At 41.5% G+C, this 24919-nt stretch overlaps 2 protein-coding genes across 3 annotated transcripts in view; one reads left to right on the top strand and one right to left on the bottom strand.

Moving 5' to 3' along the window:
* LOC113016285 (phospholipase D1-like) overlaps positions 1-24919 on the top strand; it is a 386460-nt gene that overhangs the window by 294886 nt on the left and 66655 nt on the right. The gene's annotated exons all lie outside the window — the stretch shown is intronic.
* LOC145423790 (uncharacterized) overlaps positions 5069-24919 on the bottom strand; it is a 44688-nt gene continuing 24837 nt past the window's right edge. The window contains exons 2-3 of one of the 2 annotated variants that reach the window (XM_080296613.1): positions 12228-12333; positions 5069-8613 (exon numbers count right to left, since the gene is read on the bottom strand). In XM_080296613.1, coding sequence (XP_080152739.1) covers positions 7036-8613; positions 12228-12245 — 1596 coding nt within the window. In that variant the 5' untranslated portion in view covers positions 12246-12333 and the 3' untranslated portion in view covers positions 5069-7035. Of the gene's footprint in view, positions 8614-12227; positions 14892-24919 lie in introns of those variants that run through there. The other variant, XM_080296611.1, reaches the window with a different exon arrangement.

The raw sequence follows: 24919 nt of genomic DNA, 5'->3' as shown, positions 1-24919 counted from the left end.
GTTTAAGAAGGACACACAAACACCATCTGTCCTTTCATCATGTGTACAAACGTGTTCAGATGTCAAATGTACCGTGAATGGATGCAAATGTGGATCGTTCCAATAAAATGAGACAGTTTTGTAAGTGGATTCCAGTTTGAAGTTCATTAAAACCTATAAGAACATGTTGTTCAAACCAATTTTATCCAACAGGAAGAAGCATCAGGGGAACAGGAAACATTCAAACATGTTTACTGTAAGAACTGCACAAAGGAAGGAAACACAATCCTACACACTAGCACTTTAAAATGGACATTTAGCTTTTCAAACATCAGGGAGCTGCAATAACAACACTGTGCCCATTCTGATCAGACTGAAAGATTTATAGAGATTTATCCATGTGCTGCAAAAGGATTTGATATCAACATAGATGCAGATTAGCAGGAGCATTTTCTTCATATTGATTTAGAGTTCAGTACCAGGAATATGTAGAATTAACATCTGTGTGCATGACGAGTGATGAAAATTCAAAGTCAGGCTTTCAAAGGACGTCAGAATTGGCGTCTCTATCTGTGACTGTCCCAGAGGAACCTACCTGAGGGATTATTACAGATCTGTCTATATAGAAAGACTTGCATTGATTCACAGTGTACAATTCTTTCTGATCTGTTAACATCTTCCTCCAAATCCTGTTTCTGCTGTTTAATGACATATGTCTGAATACAGACAGTGGAAAAATGTCAGTTTTAGTTTTACTGGATCTCAGTGCAGCATTTGATACAGTTGACCACAACATATTACTCAAACGACTGGAGAACTGGACAGGTCTTTCAGGAACTGTACTAAACTGGTTCAAAACATACTTAGAAAACAGGAAATACTTTGTATCAATAGGTAACTTCACATCTGAGCAGACAAGTATCACATGTGGAGTTCCCCAAGGTTCCATCTTGGGACCCTTTCTGTTTAACATTTACATGCTCCCACTGGCACAGATGATAAAGAACAACAAAATAAACTGTCATAGCTATGCAGATGACACACAAATATATATCACAATGTCACCAGGAGACCAAGGCCCCGTACAATTTTCTCCAGCTAAACAAAAACAAAACTGAGGTAATAGTCTTTGGCGCCAAAGAAAAACGATCACAGGTCACCAGAGAACTTCAATCTATACATCTAAAAACCACAAACCAGGCGAGAAATGTGGGTGTAGTGATGGATGCAGACCTAAACTTAGAAAAACACATTAAGACAATAACAAAGTCAGCTTACTATCACCTCAAGAATATTTCAAGGATAAAAGATCTGATGTCTCAACAGGACCTGGAAAAACTAGTCCATGCATTCATCTTTAGTAGGCTTGACTACTGTAACAGCATCTTTACAGGTCTACCTAAAACATCAGTCAGACAACTACAGCTCATTCAGAACTCTGCTGCTCGAGTCCTCACTAAGACCAAAAAAGTGGACCACATCAGTCCAGCTCTGAGGTCTTTACACTGGCTGCCTGTCCGTCAGAGGATAGACTTTAAAGTCCTGATGCTGGTCTATAAAGCTCTGAATGGTTTAGGACCAAAATACATCAGTGACCTCCTGACCCAGTATGAACCTTCCAGATCCCTCAGGTCATCTGGATCTGGTCTTTTATCAGTTCCCAGAGTCAGAACCAGACACGGAGAAGCTGCATTCAGCTTTTATGCTCCTTATATCTGGAACAAACTCCCAGAAAACCTCAGATCAGCTGAAACACTCAGTTTATTTAAATCCAGGTTGAAGACTCACCTGTTCTCAGCTGCATTTGAATAAAGCACCAAATCCACACTTTTAAGCTTAAATTTCAAAACTTACATTTAACTACTGATTTTATCTACTGTTCTGATCTGTTTTGATTTTATATACTGTTTTGTTTGTTTGTTTGTTTGTTTGTTAATTAGTTAGTTAGTTTGTTTGCTTGTTTTAATCAATTTTAAATCATGCTTTTTATTTTATTTTTGTTTCTAATGTCTCTGTGAAGCACTTTGCCCTTGCCATCAGAAGGGCTCAAACCTCCTGCTGTTTCTACTGGACCATAAATTCTACTTTATGATCATCTTCAAAAATAAAAACGGGGGTTTATTTGTGAACGCACACACTTCACCCTTTAGCGTTCTCATGGTGTTCTCTACTACGTCCTTCTTACAACACAAAGGGCGCACTGCGCTATAGGGTGCGCCGTACTTTTTGAAGAAAATCTAAGACTTTTAAGTGCGCCTTATGGTTGTGAAAATACGGTACTGTCTTTGAACAGAGAATAATAAAGCCATCAAACATATACAGGCTGTGCAAATACAAACTTCTGTGGTGCATTTGATGACCTGCAGAGGAGAACAAGTCGGGCTTTTCAGCCCTAACACAACCTCTTTGTTCTCAATACTACAAAACCTTAAAAGGCTGATATGCAAGTTTGCATGAATCACCAACACAGTTGTGTTTGTTTCTAGTGTAGTTATAAATAAGCTGATCAAATATCTGCTGCCTGATTAGATCCAGTATCTATTACAGATGAACTGGATATCACAGCGCATGTTGTTAATCCGTCATATCAAACTAAACCGTGTTGCTGGTGTAAATATCCTCCAATAAAGTCAGATGAGGGCTGCTGTTGCCAGGTAACGATGATGTCACACTGGATCTTCTGATCTTTAGCATCGTAGCGCTCGGAGTCTGATGTTGGCTCATGTGTTGTTAAACACCAACATGACGTTCTACTAGTCAAGGCCTCACCTTCACCCACTGATGCTGATCACACAGACCCACTAATAGAACTGTTTTATCAGGGTTTGATGCAGCGTCAGCATTAATGTCACATTTAATCAGACACATTTACATTACAAGCCCACTACAACCATATGGAACTCCAAAGTGTTCAAAATTAAATAAATAAATAAGTCATGATGAAATAAGTAACTATGTGAATAAATAAGACACAGATATGTAATGTGAGAATGGTATTGTGAAATAATTGAACACATTTTGAAAAAAAGCTCATTATTGTGAAATATATTGCATTCTGCTATATAAATTTACTTATTATTGTGAAATATTATTTCATGATCATTATTTTTCACAATAACAGAGATTATTCCTGAGGCATTTTATTTATTCCCAGAAATTTTAAATCCAAAGTGTCCTTTTTTTCAAAGTCAGTCTTTATTTCAAAATCCCGTTTTTCCCAATGGCCTATTTATTTCATTATTATTACACATTATTTGACCACGAGCAATCTTTTCTGGTTTGACGCCGTCTTTGTAGCCAGAAACCAGCTCTCTCCTCGGCTTCCTCCAATACACGCTTCCCCCACGCCAGTCTCCTCCGTCACTATAAAGGGGAGAGTCATGAGCTCCATCACCCTCACCTGTGCCGTCCAACGTCCCGCCACCAGCCTCCACTGCAGCAGGCCAGAGACCACACCCCTGCAACAATAAGTAAAAGTATATCCTTGCTGTACCCTTAATGCTAAATGTGCTAAATTAACCGCTGCCTTTGCCCCTTTGGGATTATTCTTATGTCACTGGGATGTTGACCTTTGACCTTCACATTAGAGAGATGGGCAGACATAATTAGTGTATGAATTTTAAAGTAACAGGTAATAAAGAGAGTGTAGCAAATGTAGTCAAGTTTATTACTCTGTATCACACATGAGTGCCCGAGGGAGGCGGGGCTGACTGGGGAGACACAGGAAACAGAGAGACAGGGCTGACTCGACATGAAACGATGAAACGTGGGACACGGGAACAGAAACTAAACACCGGCTGAAATGAACACTGAGGGAGGGAGAACTAAGATTACTGAGAGCCTGATAAATAAGAAGAACAAAAACCAAGAAAAACAAGAGTCAAAGAAAACCAAAAACACAAAGCATTGGGCCAGGACCCACTGCTGTGACATTTATATGTGATAAAAACATTAAAAACTGCTCAGATGTTGAAATCTTTCTACGTATACTTTAGGTTCAGCTCTCCAGCCTGGCATTTGGTTAAGCATGATTCAAACATTTGATTTTGTTTAACTGGTTTTAATTATAGTTACTTTTTGTGAACATTTGTTGCAGCATTTAAAAATACATCATTTATTTTCAAACTTTTATTTGATTTAGAGCATCATAATTGACCAACGTAAATGTTTTAATTTCATATAAAATAACTGAAACAGTGAACTAAATATCTGAAATCTTTCCTTCCTTAAAAGTTATAATCCTACTTAAGTTATAGTGCAAACGCTTAAGCAACAAATATACTTGATGCTAATTAATTAATATTTCCCTTTGATGTTGCAACTATGCGGTCACTTCTGTCTTTAAACAAAATAATATTTTCTAGTTACAGAAATCATAAAGTCCAAACTACACTGAAAAAAATATGTTGTTGGATTTACTTAATTCAACGGTGGACATTTGTTGCACACAGATGTTTTGCTTTGGCAGCAACTTAAACAATTGAGTTAAATTAACACAATTTATTCATGTTCAATAAGCCTGTGCAATTTGTGTTGATAAAATGTGACTTAAACATTTTTTGATGAAGTAATTTGAGCTCTTGGAATATTTTAATCCTTCACAATTTTTTCACTTTATCCCAACACCATTCAATAACTTTTACCCAATACTACTTGGTCACTTAAATACTACATGTTATCCTCAAATGGAGGCCTTATAACAGATTATATTGTTCTCTTCCAAGATGGTTGCTGGCATCCACCAGTAACCTTTCAAAACAAAATGTCTAATTTCACTGCATTGACAGTAGGTAAAGAATTAAACTGACATTACTCCTCCACTGATTCTACATAAATCAACAGTTAAATAATGTCAGTTCTTCCGTGTTCTCTGGAATCAATCACAGCAAAGAAATTAGACTGTTTCTTTTGAAAAATGTTGGGAAAGAACAAATCAAGATCAAAAATCAAGATTCAGTTAAACAACAATTATAACTAAACAATTTGAGATAATGTTAGTTTCCATTAACATTAAATTAGGTTACTGAATTGGCAAACACCTTCCTATTAACATTACCCATTTTACCCCAATAACTAAAGAAATTAGCACTTGCAGGTTAAAACCTTTATTCAAGAGATGCAAAAATAACATTGATACAGTGACTGTCAAAAATTACAGCACTGATCATACTGTGACATGTTGGTTCAAAACAGCACACTTAGAAATATTCAACGTTCTTTACTTCAACTGAATGAAACTGAAAACACCATTTCACACGACCCATATGGGATATTTAGACTGTATAACTGTTCACGCTACATCTCTTCACTAGTAAAAGAAAGAAAAAATACAAAGAGAAATTTAAAAATGCTGCCAAAATGCTGCACAGAGCAAAAGGAAAAACAAACAACAACAAAAAAAATGGCCCTGTCCTCATGGCAGTTGCAGTGTATATAAAAATGAACCCTGCGATCTGTTCCTGGAATTGAGCTTCAAAAATGCAGCAGAACAAGTGTGAGATTTAAATGTCTTCTCACCTAGAGCTGATCACCTTGCATGCATAACAGTGAGCTTTCCTTGCAGGAGCAGTTTTGTCTTAGTTGTGAGCTTTTCTTGTACCGGACTCTGCGCCCCAATTTTAGTGTCAGACCACACCTTCAGAGTATTCCATCAGAACCAACCACGATGCAAGAGGAACACTGATGATGTGCAACCCCATGACCCAATCTGGGGCAGTGATGTACAAGCGGAGTTCAAGTTGTGGACCACCGGACAGAAGGTCCTGCACTCACTGTTCCCATGGGTCGGAACTGGAAGAAACACGTTAAGAATTGAGACTCTTGACTACCGATTTGGACTTTTCCTGAACAGCTCAACAAAGATAAATAAGGCTCAGAATGAGGAAATCGACGCGATCAGAATAGTGGTCATGCAACACAGGGTCGCCCTGGACATGATTCTCGCTGAGAGAGGGGGCCTCTGTGTCTTATTCAACACCACTTGTTGCACCTATATCCCGGACAACGTGCACTCCTTGACCATGACCACCGCCCTAGACAAGTTGCTACAACTGAGTAATGCGCAGCAACAAGACTATGTCACGAACAATGAGGACTGGCTGACCTGGCTGCTGAGTGGCAGCTGGAAGACCCTCGTGATAAAAGGACTCGTACTGATAGGAGTTCTGCTTCTATTATTGTGCTTGTTTTCTACATGTATCCTACCATGCATAAGATCCATGATTGACAAAATGGTACAGGCCACAGTAATTACCTATGTTGGACTGCCACTAGAAGATGAACCGGATGAAGAAGATTTAGTATAGAAACACACACACACATACTGAATGATGCTACAATTGAAAATGTTATAAGCAAGTGATTGTTGGCTGATAATAAAGTATGATTAAGTGAAAAACATTAACATCAGGAGGGGATGTTAAAGAAGAAACACTTTTATGAGTTTTATGTTGCATTAAAGTATATGTTCATATTTTACTCTTAATAGGAAAAGAACAAAATGTACTACTCGCTCTGTTTATAGAAAGAGGAAGTTCACCCTATGACATTTATACGAACTTAGACACACACACACACACACACACACACACACACACACACACACACACACACACACACACACACACACACACACACATATATGCAAAATTAGAGGAAACTGCTATGCTTGTTTCAGCCTGCTATAAATAATAAACGACTACTGCAGCTCGGTGCGAGTCCTCTCTGAGCCCTCACCCGTGCAGCACGTTAACCGTCTCCAAGTGTCTCAGTGTTGTTTATTCACCTGACTGTTTGATAACTGTAAATCTCTGACAAGAGTTTATTTATACCATCTTCATGTGAACACATTCAAGAACATCACAGATGAAGAAACATTAAAAACTTCCACACTACATGAAGCAAGAAAAATAGTTTTTCTTTCAGGTGGTTTCAGAAAAACAGAAACATCAAACATCTCCAAGACTCTCTTTGAAAGAACTAAAAACCTTTGTTCTCATGGTCCAATCATGAGTGAACTCCCCGATGAAGCCTTGTGTGCTAAAACATGTCAGAGTTTTAATTAGTAACGTGGGATCGTTTGTGTGCAGAGTATGAACTGAGATTCCTGAAGCTCTTGTCACACTGGTCACAGCTGTAGTTTCCTTCCATGTGTGTACGTTCATGAATGTTACGATTACCTGACTGTGAGAAGCTTCTCTCACAGTAGCTGCACTTGTAGAGTCTCTTTCTGGTGTGGATCTGTTGGTGTCGTCTCAGGTCATGTGGAGATTTAAAAGTCTTCTCACACAGGTCACATTGATAAGGTCTCTCCTCAGTGTGGGTAAACATGTGTTGTTGTAAGTGTGCGTCTGTTGTAAACTCTTTGCCACACTGTTCACAGCAGTACACATCATGTCTGGTGTGAATGCGTAGGTGTGTATTTCGGCTTCCTCTCTGGCTGAAAGTTTTTCCACAGATGTCACAGCTGTATGGCTTAATTCCAGAGTGGGTAACTAGATGCCTCTGTAAGCTGCTATTTTGAGTAAAAGCTCTGCCACACTGATCACAGCTGTACGCTTTAACTCCACTGTGGATGAGCTGGTGTTGTTTTAGGGAAAGCTTCCAGGAAAAAGACTTTCCACACAAGTCACAGCTGAATGGTCTCTCTCCAGTGTGGATGACCTGATGCCGTTTTAGTTTATCCCTCACAGTAAAACCCTTCCCACACTCGTCACAGCTGTATGCCTTAATTCCAGAGTGGGTAACTAGATGCTTCTGTAAGCTGCTACTGCGAGTAAAAGCTCTGCCACACTGATCACAGCTGTATGGCTTAATTCCAGAGTGGGTAACTAGATGACTCTGTAAGTGGCTACTGCGAGTAAAAGCTCTGCCACACTGATCACAGCTGTACGCTTTAACTCCACTGTGGATGAGTTGGTGTTTTTTTAGGGAACCCTTCAAGGAAAAAGACTTTCCACACAAGTCACAGCTGAACGGTCTCTCTCCAGTGTGGATGACCTGATGCTGTTTTAGTGAAGCCTTCAGAGTAAACTCCATCCCACACTCGTCACAGCTGTATGCCTTAATTCCAGAGTGGGTAACTAGATGACTCTGTAAGTGGCTACTGCGAGTAAAAGCTCTGCCACACTGATCACAGCTGTATGCTTTAACTCCACTGTGGATGAGTTGGTGTTGTTTTAGGGAAACCTTCCTGGAAAAAGAATTTCCACACAAGTCACAGCTGAACGGTCTCTCTCCAGTGTGGATGACCTGATGCTGTTTTAGTGAAGCCTTCTCAGTAAAACCCTTACCACACTCGTCACAGCTGTATGGCTTAATTCCAGAGTGGGTAACTAGATGACTCTGTAAGTGGCTACTTTGAGTAAAAGCTCTGCCACACTGATCACAGCTGTACGCTTTAACTCCACTGTGGATGAGTTGGTGTGTTTTTAGGGAACCCTTCCAGGAAAAAGACTTTCCACACAAGTCACAGCTGAACGGTCTCTCTCCAGTGTGGATGACCTGATGCTGTTTTAGTGAAGCCTTCAGAGTAAAACCCTTCCCACACTCGTCACAGGTGTGTTTTTTCTCTCCCTTTCTTCTGTGAGGTTTGTCGGCCTCCTGAGAGCGCTGACTTCTGGCTCCATGTTGGTCCTGCAGTGACAGAGATACAAACAGAGGCAGTGAGTGAAATGCAGTCGTGGAAAAAACTCAACCTTCAAACTCCATTAACACTAGTTTTAAACCTGAAGGTGGAGCGTGGCACCAAACACCTTAAAGGTCTCTTATCCCCACCTGCTGGTAGTTCTAACACATTACATCCAACCTGCTGTTAAAGATAATTCATGACTGTTCAAACACTAAAATCATGCACACACACACACACACACACACACTATTTTATAATTTAGATTATTTTGTTGTTTCCTATTACATATTTCTATAATTTGTATAGATTTATACAGAATTATTCAGTGATAATAAATCCTATGTTTGTTTATTCTAAAGGAACCCCGTTAGCTTCCACAACAGATGTTGCTCGTCTTCCGTCAAATACTCACATAAAATATTACACAATAAAGTGAATTCAAGATATCCACATAATTTCACTCTTACATCCACAGTGAGGTTTCACAATTGTTCAAATATAAGCAATCAATAATAATAATAATAATAATAATAATAATAATAATATCAATAACATTGAGGCACATTACACAAATTTCAAAAACAAATCATGTCTTACAATATTTACAACAACTAAAAGCTCTGTAAATCGGCTTTTAAGTCTTCATTGAAGTTTTGAATAATTTTTTAATTTTTTAAGGCAACTTATTCCACTTAAAAGTTGCTCTAAATGTAACAGTTTTACAAAACGTTACTTTTAACTCGAGCATTTACTAAATTGCAGTATGTTGAAAACTGTGTAATATGATGATGTATTTCATCTGGATACTGCAGCTGAGCAGAATAAATGTGGTGCGTTTAACAGAATTGCTTTCTTTAGAACTACAAGTAAGCCATAGAATATTTTAGCCTGTACAGGAAGCCAAGAAAGGTTATTATGCATTTTATCAATATTAGTATAGTATGAACATCTTCACCCTAATCTGGACGCCTTATTCTGGACTAACTGAAGTCTGTTAAGATCTGTCTTATTAGCTGCTGACCAAATGATTGAACAATACTCCAGATGAGACATTACTAGTGCATTAATGACATCTTTCATAATGAAGAAGTGATACACAAAGAGCATTTCATAGCCATAGCTATGCCTTGTCGGCAGAGTTATGTGACATTAGTGATGTTTGTACTTTCAGCGTTAACTTGGTTTTAAAGCCTTTAAAATATACGCCGTTCAATAGTCGACCTTCATCTGACAGAGAATGTGATGATTTTGTGGATAATTAAAGTCAGTCATATATCCACAAACACAACAAGCTGAAAGTCAGTGATGCTGCTCGGTTTGCAGTCCTGAACATCACGGCACAAGCAGGATTCACTGCACTGTTAATGTTAGCTGTGTTATATTGCTGCCTCTGTTCGGTGGTGTCGAGCCAAACGCACTTTAACGTGTGTTTGAACGAGCTGACGGTTCACTCGTTAAGCTGAAAGAAAGATGCTTTAATCACAGCAGTCACACATGTGTCCACTGCACCATCTGGAACTCTTCTTGTTTACACTCGTAATAACACAAACACTAAATCCTGCTTCTGCTGTTGTGTAGCAGTGTGTACACCTGAGACTGTCACCTGTCTGTCTGTCCTGCACTCTCTCTGTTTCTTTCTCTCTGATTGTGGAATAAAAGTATGAACATGTGTTTATAAGTTACACTTGTGTTTGAATCCTGCAGCTTATCACACATTTGATTTCCATGTGTGACGACTGCAAGTGTCCAGAGTGAGGACAGACTGAGGGAGCCACTGCTGCACATCATCTGTGAGGCTTTGCAGCCCTGATGATCCACCAGGACAAACTCAGCAGTGTGTGAGGAAGAGGAGGAGGAAGAGCCAGCAGCAGCTGACAGATGGAGAGAATAGACAGACTGTTCCCTGTTTGTGAAGGACTGCTAGGAAAGTTTAACATAACTGTCTGTGCTGAATCAGTCTTATTAGGTAATGTTCAAATAATGTGATCATCCCAGTGTTTTCAGTGTGGGAGAAAGTACTCAGAGTACTCAGGGCCTTCAAGTTACACACTATGAAAGGCAGCAACAAGTTTAATGTTCAGAAACCTAAAGTCTGTATCAGCAGCAGGATGGAGCTAAAATAAATGTTGGTTTCAGTTCTATGAAGCTTTGAGTGTTTTGGATCAGTAGCTGCTGTGTTTGTTGCATCATATTGCTGTAACTGTTTATATGCTTTATATATTCTGAGCTAAGTTGATCTATAGTGTTACATCATATTCTATAAGGATGTTATGTGTTTGTAGACTTTCTGCCCAGTTTGACCCATTCAGCAGACGTCAGCCTGTTTAAGGCTCTGATATCTATTCTGTATGACTTAAAGCAGTTATGACATGGTCTGATTTTCTCACCCAATAAAGGAATATTTCATATATCAGTCTACTCTTCATTCTATCAGACACAGTTAACACAGCTCCTACATTTGCTTTTTACACATATATGTAAGCATTGAGCCACATTTAGTACCAACATATTAAATGAACAATATTTGTCTCTTATATATGATACATCTGTATACACACTGTCACAGATACTTGTCTGTGAGTGAAGTGATTAATATAATAACTATAATATTGGCCATATTATATTTACATTACCACAGTGAGATGACTTTAGTCTCATGAACAACATCAGCTAATTGTTATTTACAGCTAATCTTAAACGACTGTTCAGCACAGAAATGAAGCCCAACAATCATGTTTCACAGTCCTGTGGTCTCAGCCTCAGATACTCATCAAATCACACAGAGCTCATGTAGAAACCAATGAACTAAATATGTTCTCCTTCATTTCTGTCAAACAAAGCTGTATGAAACGTTTCCAGCTGTTAGTATCATGGTTGCTAGGCAACCTGGGCAGCGCGACGGAGGCTAGACGTCCTGTTTCACGAGCCTAGGAGCCTCGCACTTCGGCCTTAGCGGTCTTTGAGTACGCGGCCCTTGAGGACTTTAAAGCTGCAGAACCTGAATCGGGATACAGCCATGATGATCTCCAGCCTCGTGCTCGCCAACATTCTCACCTGAGTTAAGAAGACGATCACTGAAATGGTCTCAGCAGGTCCTTTGATGACAGCAATGAAATGCAGTGGTAAGGCTTTTTGGGGATTAAGTTTGTTTTCATGGCAAAGAAGGACGATGCAGTTCATCTGATCACTCCTCATAACATTCTGGAGTGCAGGCAAAATGCTATTATAAAAACTTAAGCAGCAACTTCTCCAGGTTCCAATATTTATGCAATTCTCAAACCTTTTGGCCACGACTGTATAACCTCTTCTGAAGTTTAGTGGATATTATACATGGTTATGCTCAGGATGTGTCGGCTAGTTTCCACTGGAAACGCCTTTTGGTTAAACTGTCAGCGAGGAATTTGCATTTGCACTGTTACATTTTTATATAACTTTAATGCACATAAACAACAGCTGCTTGTTTCAGTGAAAATACATTGATGGGTTTTTAATAAAGTTGTGCAGCTGTAAAGTATTTTGTCTGGTGTCGATTCTATCGTCAGCTACATCGTTATGGCAAATGTTCAAATGTATATGGTGATAAATATCTTTGGTCATATGGTCCTGCTCTGTCTGTCACCTTCTGTGTTGAGCTCATTGTTTCCTCTGTAGTGGCTGAGCTGAGTCCAAGTAGCTGAAAATGTTCCTCTGCTGCTCCGTCAGACTCTCCTCCTCCTGCTGATCAGCTGGGACACAAAACAGATCTTTGTTAGGCTCCACACTGCACTGAAGAGTCAAAGTGTCTCATATGTTCATCTGACAAGTAAAAGAACACATTTTTGTTTCCCGAGGTGGGCAACTTGTAGGAAACAAACACAAAAGGTTTGAGCACTGATACCTGCCATTGCTGCCATTGAAAGATGCAACGCCAGCAATGTGGATTGTCAAGACTCAAACCAATCATCAAGCAAAGACAACAGGGATCATTTGTTTCTGTTTATTTAGCATTCACAGCATTTGTAGTTGCCTTCTGTGCAGGGGAAGTCCACGCACACTGTGTGGTACCGCCATCCGCAGAAGGTGCATTCAACCTCTGTAAGAGAAACGAGATTGTCTGAGACTGAAATGATATTAACTAAAGAAGTGGTGATTTGTAAAACTTCACATTTTGATCCGGGACGTACTCTGCATGAAAACAAGCGCTCACTCTTCCTGCTCAACAAATGACAAGGGCGGAGCCTTATACCACGTGATACAGAAGCTGTGCCGTGTGATGCTAAAATTAGCAGGGAAAAAACAACGGAGAGCACGTCAGGGATGACGAGAAAGTGACAGGAGAAAATCCGTCCGGGTCAACCACCCAAACATCAATAACGGGAACCTTATACAGCGCTTCCCTATACACGTCGAACTCCCGCAGGCACAAAGACATCACGGAGGCTATCACTTATCACCTGACCAAAGATATGTGTAACGGTCTTTTGCATTTGATGTTTGTTGCATTTGATATTTGTTAAGCTGTATGTCTGGATTTTGTTCCTTTGCGCCCTCTGGTGGTGAACTGTGCAGGGTACAGCTTTGCTGTTTGGGTCTCCACCCAGCCACTTTTCTTTTGCTAGCGCACATGGTGTCTGCATGCTGCAACTCACAGTTAGCTCCACACATGGAGAAAATATTGTTTAAAGAGTGAAAATAATTGACGAAGAAGATGGAAGATAAGGCAATAAGGCCATAAAGCTGTATTTAGCACTTCCTGGATGTCAGCTCACGAGGTTTGTGTATTTTAAATGGTTTATTTTCTGTAATTAAGGATTTTTTGATTGATTGACACTACGTACAAGAGCGCATTTTGATGTGATGTTTTTGTTTTATTGTTTTGTCCGTGAGCAGTTCTCACGGGTTGCCAAGACCAGAATAAACCCTGTTTTATAACTACATCGTGCGTACGTCAATCCTTGAGGGTGCTACAGTGAGAACTCCGCTCTGCACGGGTAGATGAAGGACGCAGCGCCGCAGGAAATTCAGGTGCCCCGAAAATAAGTGTTGCCTCAGTTAAAGGACTCAATATAATTAACCACAAGAAAGAGAAATAAAAAGGAAAAGGACTGTAAAATTAATTAAGATAAGTTTCCTTTTATAAATGAACAAAGGACTGGAATATTTCTTCTTTTTTCTTTCCTTTTCATTGTTTACATTTCTGCTGTTCAAGTGACTGATATTCATACAATGTTAAGTTAATGTTGTGATGAGTAACCTGTGCATCGTGCATATGGTGGGCTTCAGCAGTTGCTGTAAGAAACAGTATTACTGGCTTGGAGAAGAGATGTAATGTGAGTTAAGTATACATGTTAAGTGATGTTTAAGGAGTAATAGTAATTATTGTGCTTTAAAGTTGTAACAGTAAATGAAGATTAATATTCATTTGCTCCTCAACTAACAAATCAAATTTAAGCTGCTGCACCTTTACATTAAGGCTAAGTAAGATACACAAAAAACCCAAACCCCTCCAACAATGGCAGAGTTTGAGGCTAATCCAGAAGTCAGTGAAAAGGGTGATGTGGAACAACTTTCTGCAGATGAGCAACTACAAGCAGTTGAAGGCACAGCTGATGATGTTTCTACTACCTCACAAAGAGCACGACAGAGCCAACGAGTCCGTACATTGACGGAAAAGGGCAAAGAACTGTACGGTGAGCACATAAAGAAGGCTGCACATCGTTTCAGTGTGCGCTATGAGAAGTGGAAGGTTGTCATTAAGAATGCCAAAGGTGCTATAGATGGTCAATGCTCAAAGGATCTGCTACAAGAACATGTTTCCAAGGTTTTGAGTGCTTCTAAGGATGTGAATGCAGCCTATGATGACTTGAGATGTATTGAATCTCCAGATAGTGACACAAGACGAAGGATGGATACGTGTGAAGCCATAACAAAGACAATTATCGAATCTGTAAGAAAGTGTCCAAGCCCAAGTAATGCGGAGGTTCAAAGAGATGAAGAACTTTGGAAGGACACTGAGTCTTCATCTAAATACGTAGCCTCAGATGTGAAAAGTCAAAGGGATGAAAAATGGAAGGAGACTGAGTCTATGCCTAAGTTAGAAGCCTCAGACAGGATGAGTGTTAAGTCACACCACACTAAGCTCTCTTCTCATTCGAGGGTTTCCTCTAGACACTCCAGCCGGCTCTCGGCTAAAAGACAAGATGCAGCTGCTGAAGTTGCAGCAAATGAGGCTGCTCTCCAAGTTCTGCTTGAACAAGAAATCCATATGAAGGAAATTGAAAGGCAAGAAGCAGAAATAGCACAAAGACAAAAGGTTTTAGAAGCTAAGCGCAGAGAAGTAGAGCGACTTGAGACTGTAAAAAAGCTGAATGCAGCAAAGGCTCGACAGCGAGTGTATGAACAAAGTGAATGTTCAGATGAAGAAATATACAACCTACTTCACCACAGATCTGATAAAAATGAAGTCAAGTCTGAAAACAATGACCAGCATATGAAACGGTGTTCCTCGCCACGAAATGTGACACCGCACCAAGAGGTGAACACAGAAGATCTGGTCAAAGCATTTGCAGTGTCTCTTAATGCAAGTCGTCTTCCGGTACCAGAGCCAACAATATTCAGTGGCGACCCTATCAGATATAATGATTGGAAAATTTCCTTTCAGACTCTGATTGACAGGAAAAATATACCAACTGAAGAGAAGACTTATTATCTGAGGAAATATGTAAGTGGACCTGCAAGGAAGGCAATAGAAGGCTACTTCCCGCTTGGCACAGAGTCTGCATACTATGCAGCATGGACAGTTCTCGAAGAGAGGTATGGAAATCCCTTCCTCGTAGCAAAGGCCTTCAGAGACAAACTTGACGCATGGCCTAAGATAAGCTCTAAAGGCAGTATGGAACTTCAAGCATTTGCTGACTTCCTTTGCTGCTGTAAGACAGCCATGTCGCAAATGAAGGGGCTTGAAGTGCTCAATGACTGCAATGAAAACCAAAAAATGCTCGCAAAACGTCCAGATTGGCTTACTTCAAGGTGGAACAGAAAGGTTACAGAAGTGCAAGAAGAGACTCACACCTTTCCAAGCTTCAGCCAATTCGTAGATTTCATCTCACGGGAAGCCAAACTTGCCTGTAATCCCATAACATCTCTCTTTGCTCTGAAGCCAAGTGAAACTGAAGGGGCAAAAACAACAAGGAACAGAGGCAATGGAGCAAAGGTGCTAGCAACTAACTCAAATGAAAGGACTGTTAGTGCTAGTTGTGTGTACTGTGAAAGGTCGAGTCACAGCCTACTTAAGTGTAGAAGGTTCATAAATGAGAGCATTGTTGAGAGACTAAAGTTTGTTCAAGACAAGAAGTTATGTTTTGGCTGTCTGAACTCTGGTCATCGCTCCAAGGATTGCGAAGGGAGAGAAACCTGTGACACATGTAATAAAAGACATCCAACATGTCTTCATGACAATCGCACGAAGGAAGACAGAACAAGGAGATATCCACACAAGAACAGTGACAGGACAAGACAAACGGACGCAGATGTCTCACAAGACAACAGTGTCACACCAACAACAAGTGAAGCGACTTCTAACAGAGTCACACAGAGTGTTGACGACACTCACACATCTCCCATTATTCCAGTATGGGTGTCAACCAAAGGTGAGCCAGAGCATGAAATTCTTGTGTACGCGCTCCTTGATACACAGAGCGATACGACCTTTATTCTTGAAGAAACGGCACAAGCTCTGCATATCAAAGGTGAATCGACTCAGCTAAAGCTCACTATGTCTTCAAGAAACACAGTTGTGTCCTGTCGCAAGTTCTCAGGTCTACAAGTCAGAGGGTTCTACTCAAATAAGACCATTTCCCTACCAGTGACGTATGCCAGAGACTTTATTCCCGCAAACCGAGATCACATTCCATTGCCTGCAACAGCTAAGGCGTGGTCTCATCTTGACTGCATTGCAAGTGAGATCGCTCCACTACAAAGCTGTGATGTTGGTCTGCTGATTGGGTACAACTGCCCCCAAGCACTTTTTCCTTGTGAGGTTGTGTCTGGAAAGGAAAATCAGCCGTTTGTGCAAAGAACTGATCTGGGATGGAGTATTGTGGGTTATGGCAATCCATGTCTCGATTATGGAGACGCCTTTGGAATAAGTCACCAAGTCATTGTGAAGGAAGTGGTGCCTGACATTAATCCCTCTTTAAATCTCACCAACAAGGTTCACTATGTCTACAGAACTCAAATAAAGGAAATGATCTCTCCCACAGAGGTCCTAAAGATGTTGAAGTCTGACTTTGTTGAGAAAGCACCAGAAGACACAAAGGTCTCTCAAGAAGATCTCAAATTTTTAACAAAGATGAAGGCCGGCATTAGGCACAAGGAGGATGGTCATTTTGAAATGCCACTCCCATTTAAGAGTGAAAGGCCGAACCTGCCAAACAACAAGGTATGTGCTATTCATCACCTCAAATGTTTAGAAAAAAGGCTCAAGAGTAACAAGCAGTACTACATGGACTATAAGAAATTCATGAATGACATCTTAGCCCATGGAGATGCTGAAAAGGTCACAGAGCAAGACATTGACAAGACACCAGTTTGGTACATCCCACATCATGGTGTGTATCATCCACAAAAACCCGGAAAGATTCGTGTCGTCTTTGATGACTCTGCCAAGTTCCAAGGCGCTTCCTTAAATGACCATCTCCTCACTGGTCCAGAGCTAACAAACACCTTGCTCGGAGTCTTGTGTCGCTTCCGAAGAGGCCCAGTGGCTTTCATGTGTGACATCGAACGCATGTTCCACCAATTCCATGTGCATGCTTGTGACCAAGATTACCTACGGTTCTTGTGGTGGGAGAACGGTGACCTTGAAACTCCATTCACTGTCTACAGGATGAAGGTACACCTATTTGGAGCAGCATCTTCTCCAGGTTGTGCCAACTATGGCCTCAAGCATCTTGCAGCTGAAGGGGAAGGAAGTTTTAATGAAGAAACCATCAAGTTCATCAAAACCAACTTCTATGTTGATGACGGACTAGCAAGTGTTGACACTGAAGATCAGGCAATACAGCTGGTTAATGAAGCACGCAAACTCTGCAGCATAGGCAAACTTCGGTTGCACAAGTTCATCTCAAACAGCACCAAAGTTCTAGCTTCGCTTCCGAAAGAAGAATGCGCTGCAGCTCCCAAAGAGCTAGATATGGCACTCGGTGAAGTACACATGGAAAGAGCACTTGGCGTACAATGGTGTGTGGCATCAGATCAATTTCAGTTCAGAGTAGTTGTTAAGGACAAACCACTCACCAGAAGAGGAGTATTGGCCACAGTCGCCTCTGTGTTCGATCTTGGGTTTGTGTCACCTTTCATTCTGCTGGGAAAGCAGATTTTGCAACAAATGTGTCGAGATAAACTCAGCCAGGATGATAACTTACCTGACAGACTTCGACTTCAGTGGGAGTATTGGTTGCGTGACCTGGGAAACCTTGCAGACGTAAAGGTTCACAGATGCTACATTCCTTCGACCTTCAAGGCACAGCACTACAAACTTCATCATTTTTCTGATGCAAGTGCATCTGGATATGGAATGTGCACTTACCTCAGAGCAGTAAGCACAACTGGTGAAGTCCACTGCTCATTGGTGATGGGAAGATCAAGAGTTCCACCAACCAAAGTCACAACTATACCTCGGCTTGAGTTGTCGGCGGCCGTTGTTGCTGTGCGCACTGGTGACATGCTGAAAAAGGAATTGGAAATGGAAATTTCAGAAGAAAGGTATTGGACTGACTCGAAGGTGGTACTCGGATACGTCAGCAATGAAGCCAGAAGATTTCATGTGTTTGTTGCAAACCGAGTGGAACGCATCAAACAAAGCACAGATTCAACCCAATGGAGGTATGTAACTTCCGAAGATAATCCGGCAGACCACGCCTCAAGAGGTCTCACAGCAGAACAACTTGTAGCATCAAACTGGTTCAAAGGCCCAGACCTCCTTTGGCAGAAGATCATACCCAGTGGGGAAATTAAGGTGGGAGAGTTATCAACCAGTGACCCGGAGGTTAAGAAGGTTCAAGTCCACAAGATACAAGGGGAGGAACAAAGGTCACTGTTAGATCGCTTACACAAGTTTTCCGACTGGTCGAGGATGATTAAGGCAGTTGCTAGACTCAAGCGCTATGTGAAAGAAGCAAAGGATAACAAGAGTAGATCACACGACATCAGTAGTGTAACAAGAGAGAAAGGAAGCAGAGTTAACAATCATAAAGATGGTTCAAGAAACAGCCTTTGCTCAGCAAATAAAAACCTTGCAACATCATGATGTGATGCAGATGAAAGACAAGGTTAGTAAGTTACACAAGTTATGTCCATTTCTTGATGACCAAGGCATTCTTCGGGTAGGCGGACGCTTAACACATGCAGCTTTGCACCCCAATGTCAAGCATCCCGCGATCCTGCCAAGAGACAGTCACGTGTCGGCATTACTGGTCAAACATTATCACGAGAAGACATACCATCAAGGACGAGGGATCACCATGAATGAACTTCGAGCTAACGGATTCTGGATTCTTGGATGCAGCAAGATTGTGTCATCTTACATCTATAAATGTGTAAAATGCAGAAGGTTCAGAAGGCGCACAGAGCAGCAGAAGATGGCAGACCTCCCAGAGGATCGGATGGAGACCACACCGCCATTCACCTACTGTGGGATGGACTGCTTTGGTCCTTTTTATGTCAAAGAAGGCCGCAAGGAGCTAAAGCGTTATGGCTTGCTAATCACTTGCATGTGCTCCAGAGCAGTGCATCTTGAAATGCTTGACGATCTCTCTACAGATTCCCTCATCAACTCATTACGTGCATTCATGGCCATCAGAGGTACAGTTCGTCAGATAAGATGTGATCAAGGCACGAATTTTGTCGGCACTAGAAATGAGTTTATGGGAGCATTTAAGGATATGGATCGAGGGCTAGAGGGGTTTGAGTACCCGCCCCTTTCCTGATGGTGCCCAAGGTGCCCTTTTGTTGAGGCAACTTTTTTTTTTAAATTATTATTATATTTTTTTAATGTGTGTGTGTGTGTGTGTGTGTGTGTGTGCGCAGTCCTGTCTGTGCCCCTCAACAACAATATTTAACTATTAATCACAGTTTTGCTAAATAAAAGGATCTGGCTTGTATCAGTCACATGATCACATTTAACCAATGATCGCCCTTGACGGCAGAACGCGCTGGTTACGAGCCGGGAACGAGCTCACAAAGAGCACTAACTGAAACAAACGAGCGTGCTGTGTGTGCAACAGCGCGACAAACATTACCTGTGCTTTTATTAACTGCACAGGTAGTGCTGGTCACAGCTGCTGGCTACCTGTGTAAGGCTGTCATGGGTCTGTAGCTCTGTCACCGTTTTAGGGAACATATTTAGTTTTAAAGTATTTAGAAACATATTTAGTTTTAAAGTAAGTTTCCGGGCTTTTCCTGCCTTTCTGGAGGGATTATATTTCACTAAAAAACGATCTAATATGCATGTTCACATAATTATGCATTATTATAATTATAATATATTAAACACACAAGCTGTATTTTAAAGAACATACATTAAGAAGCAGATTATATTAGATTTATATTTTAAATGAGACAAAATTTGAATGTTACAGCAGTAAAATGATTGTATCTCTACAGTTTAAACATGTAATAAGCTTTGCCCTGCACAGAGTGGATAGTGAAACAAATGGAATCATCATAAATACATTATTTCATATTTATTACTTCCCCCTCCTCATTGCTTTATTATTGTAGCTCTAGTAATAAATAATAATGTAAGGATTCTGGATCAGCACCATGATGCCCACAGTATATATAGTATTCTGAAGAAGGTCTAAAGTGTCACTGTGTGTGCGTACATGTGTGTGTTTTATTTAGATGGATTTTTAAAAAAAATATTACTCATGATATAACATTGTGCAGACATGGCTGGTAAGGACATGAGGAGGAAACAGTAGGAGCTGTGTGAGGCTACTAAAGGCAGGGCTATAACATTTTTCTGTCATCATTTTATTATAGATTAAGTGTAAGAGTTGTTAGGTGTGGATAATTAGATTATAGTTTATTGCAATAGCAAGTTGTGCCTTGTTCTCACATAGACAGCAAGTGCAGAGTGATTTATGAAATGATGGGATGGAAGGAAGAAGAGAAGCAAAGAGTGATTCACAGGCAGAGCCCAAATTATTTCTCACAGTTTTTTTGTTGCCTTATGGTTCCAAGCGCTGTCACCAATCTTTGCATTTTGTTATTATCTCATGACACTTGTTTAATCAGCTACCATCTCTCCTGTGGACTTTTTAATGTCTACAGTCTCAGACCAACACAGCCCTGCCCTCATAGCTGGACTGGCCATCGGGCATACCGGGCACTTGCCCGGTGGGCCGCTGGCGATTTTTTGTTTTTATGGGCCGACCGTTTTTTTTTTGTTTTTTTTTTGGGAAGGGTATAAACAATGAAAGGTGTTGGATTGGCCAATTGGTCATGATCGACTCTGGGCTGGACCAATTACAGCCGAGGAGGTCGGATACACCCTCCCCCATGTTTAGCAATCTTATAGACGAACTAAAGAAAATGGAGAACAAAAAAAGGAAAGGAGGTGCAGAAAAAATTAGGGCCAAAAAGAAACAAGCCCTTCAGGCAGATGCTGCCAAATGTGTGAAAATTACTGAATTGTTTGGTGGTAGCTATGGCATAGCTTCCATAGATTTAGCAAGATCAGCAAGTGGTGGAGGCCAGCAGGTGGATGAAGGAAAGGGGAGGCAGGAGGAGGAGAGACCCGAGGCGGCCGCCGGTCATAGTGGCAGAGGAACTGAACTTCAGGTAAGAAGTTATGACCTGCTGTCTATCTGTGTCAGATATAAACTCATTTTAGTTGTAGTTTGTTTTCGTTGTGGTGACTTTATACAGTCGCTTAGAATAACTCGTACAGCGTAACTAGCATGACGGAGTTTATATACTGCTGGGCGGGTGCTATGAAGTTACTGATAGTAAATTTTATTTTATGCTTAAGGTTAGTTTCTCAAACTTCTCAAAATCTTAACAAATTGTCCCAATCCTTACATGTTGCACCAGCTGATTTATCATCAAAAGTGGAGAAGTCTGTGACAGGAGACAGAAGAGCAGCAGAGAGAGATGGAAGAGCAAGAGAGAGAGAGAGATGGAAAAACAGGAGACAGAGATGGAAGGGCGAGAGAGAGAGATGGAAGAGCAGGGGAGAGAGATGGAAGAGCAAGAGAGAGATGGAAGAGCAAGAGAGAGAGATGGAAGAGCAAGAGAGAGAGATGGAAGAGCAAGAGAGAGAGATGGAAGAGCAGGAGAGAGAGATGGAAGAGCAGGAGAGAGAGATGGAAGAGCAAGAGAGAGAGATGGAAGAGCAAGAGAGAGAGATGGAAGAGCAGCAGAGAGAGATGGAAGAGCAAGAGAGAGAGAGATGGAAAAACAGGAGACAGAGATGGAAGGGCGAGAGAGAGAGATGGAAGAGCAGGGGAGAGAGATGGAAGAGCAAGAGAGAGAGATGGAAGAGCAAGAGAGAGAGATGGAAGAGCAAGAGAGAGATGGAAGAGCAAGAGAGAGAGATGGAAGAGCAGGAGAGAGAGATGGAAGGGCAAGAAAGAGAGATGGAAGAGCAAAAGAGAGAGATGGAAGAGCAAGAGAGAGAGATGGAGCAAGAGAGAGAGATGGAAGAGCAAGAGAGAGAGATGGAAGAGCAAGAGAGAGAGATGGAAGAGCAAGAGAGAGATGGAAGAGCAGGAGAGAGAGATGGAAGAGCAAGAGAGAGAGATGGAGCAAGAGAGAGAGATGGAAGAGCAAGAGAGAGAGATGGAAGAGCAAGAGAGAGAGATGGAAGAGCAAGAGAGAGATGGAAGAGCAGGAGAGAGAGATGGAAGAGCAAGAGAGAGAGATGGAGCAAGAGAGAGAGATGGAGCAAGAGAGAGAGAGATGGAAAAGCAGGAGAGAGAGATGGAAAAGCAGGAGAGAGAGATGGAAGAGCAGGAGAGAGAGATGGAAGAGCAGGAGAGAGAGATGGAAGAGCAAGAAAGAGAGATGGAAGAGCAGGAGAGAGAGATGGAAGAGCAAGAAAGAGAGATGGAAGAGCAAGAGAGAGAGATGGAAGAGCAGGAGAGAGAGATGGAAGAGCAAGAGAGAGAGATGGAAGCGCAGGAGAGAGAGATGGAAGAGCAAGAGAGAGAGATGGAAGAGCAGGAGAGAGAGATGGAAGAGCAAGAAAGAGAGATGGAAGAGCAAGAGAGAGAGATGGAAGAGCAGGAGAGAGAGATGGAAGAGCAAGAGAGAGAGATGGAAGAGCAGGAGAGAGAGAGCCAGGGCATCGATTACTTTGCTCGCCCTGAACCTGCCATATTACAGGCCTTCTTAGATTACCACCCACAGCAGAACAGTAGCAGTGCAGTTGTGATGAGGGTGTTCAGCTGTAAAGATGGCACCAACAGGAAGTGGCTTACTTATTGCAAAGAACGCCATTTATTGTTCTGCTTTGTGTGTCTGGCATTTGCAAGGCTGACTGACACCAGCACATTTATAACAGGCATGAGTGACTGGCGACATATACATCTGCGCACAGAGGAGCATGAAAAGAGCAATACACACCAGACCTGTGCTGAAGCTTTTTTCTTAAGGTGCTCAAAAGGCAACATCAGGAGCTTGTTTGCTGGCAGTCAGTTGTCAGCTCACAGAGCACAAGTGAAAAACAGACGGCAAGTTTTAGAGCGTATAGTGGATGTGATCAAAGTACTTGGGAAGAGGGGACTCAGCTATAGGCATGTGGAGAATGAGGCTGCATACACTTTAGGTGATAACACCATCGATCATGGTAACTTTCTGGAACTGATTGTGTTATTAGGCAAGTATGATATGTGCCTTGGAGAACATTTGAATGACTGCATTGAAAAAAGCAAGAAGTTGCATCAGACCAGTGGATCAAGAGGTAGAGGATCTCTCATCACCCTACTCTCCAAAACAACTGTCAACTCAGTGATTGATGCACTTGGCCATCTCCTTCAAGAGAGCATCGCCAGTGATGTCCAGAAAGCTGGGATGTTTTCTGTTCAGCTAGACACAACCCAAGACATCAGTGTTCAGTAATCATCAGGTATGTTACTGAGTCTGTGCAGGAGAGGCTTGTCTCCATAGTGAGGTGCGAAGCATCCACGGGGCAGTACTTTGTAAACTTGCTTTCCGGAGTTTTAGAGCATCTGAATCTAGACAAGGCCATGTGCATTGGGAATGCAACAGATGGTGCTTCAAATATGCAGGGCCAGTACAAAGGCTTTTCAGCACTCATGACTGCCCAGTCTCCAACTCATGTGCATGTGTGGTGCTATGCACACATACTTAATCTTGTGATTGCTGACACAACACAAAGTGTCATTGAAAGTGGATCACTCTTTAATTTACTTAATGTCATAGCTGTGTTCATCAAGGAGTCCCATCACAGGGTTAATCTGTGGGAGAAACAAACCGAAAACACAAGACACAGACGCCTCAGTCCAATACGTGAGACACGGTGGTGGGCCAAGCATGATGCCCTCCAGAAAATCTTTGGACATTTTGGAAAACCAGATGATGGCCTCTTCGTTGATGTAGTGCTGACGATGGAAGCCATTGAAAAGAGGGAAAAAGAAAAGCCAGCTGTTTGTGCCAAAGCACGAGGCTTTAAAGAGTGTCTCTTGAAGCATGAAACTGTGTTAACAGCACAGATATTTCTTAGAGTGTTTGAGCAACAACTCCTCTGTCAAAGTACCTCCAGTCAAAGGGGATGGACATTCTCTCTGCCCATCATATGGTGACTGCCACACAAGATGGCCTCAAAAGTATTGCCAGGGACTTTCCAACTGTGAAGACAGCTGCAGACACATTTGTGAAACAGACAAATCAGAAACTAGAGGAGAGGGTGAACAACACAGACATGGAAGTGGAGGCTGAACTACCTAAAAAGAGAGCCAAAAGGAGAAAAGGCATGGCCGGAGAGATGCCTGAAGATGAGTTGAAAATCAATGCTGAGAAATCATATGAGGTGAAAGTGCACAACATCATCCTGGACACAGTTATTGAAGCAATCCACAGACGATTTGTCATACATGGCCCTCTTCTTGCCGATTTGGCATGGTTGGACCCCAGGAAGTTTAGCCAGGTCAGAACAGTTTCTCTTCCAAGTAATGCATTTCAGAAGCTCAGCGCCTGTCTACTTAAATTTGACAGCAGGGCTACAGTTAATAACCTTCAGTCAGAACTGAAACGTTTTGCTGAACAGTGGGAAAGGCTTAAGACATCACATGTAGATGAGTACAC

Source organism: Astatotilapia calliptera, chromosome 3 (assembly GCF_964374335.1).
Source record: "Astatotilapia calliptera chromosome 3, fAstCal68.1, whole genome shotgun sequence".
Taxonomy (NCBI): domain Eukaryota; kingdom Metazoa; phylum Chordata; class Actinopteri; order Cichliformes; family Cichlidae; genus Astatotilapia; species Astatotilapia calliptera.
Note: the sequence above shows the minus strand (reverse complement) of the source record. Positions and strands in the feature narration are given on the sequence as shown.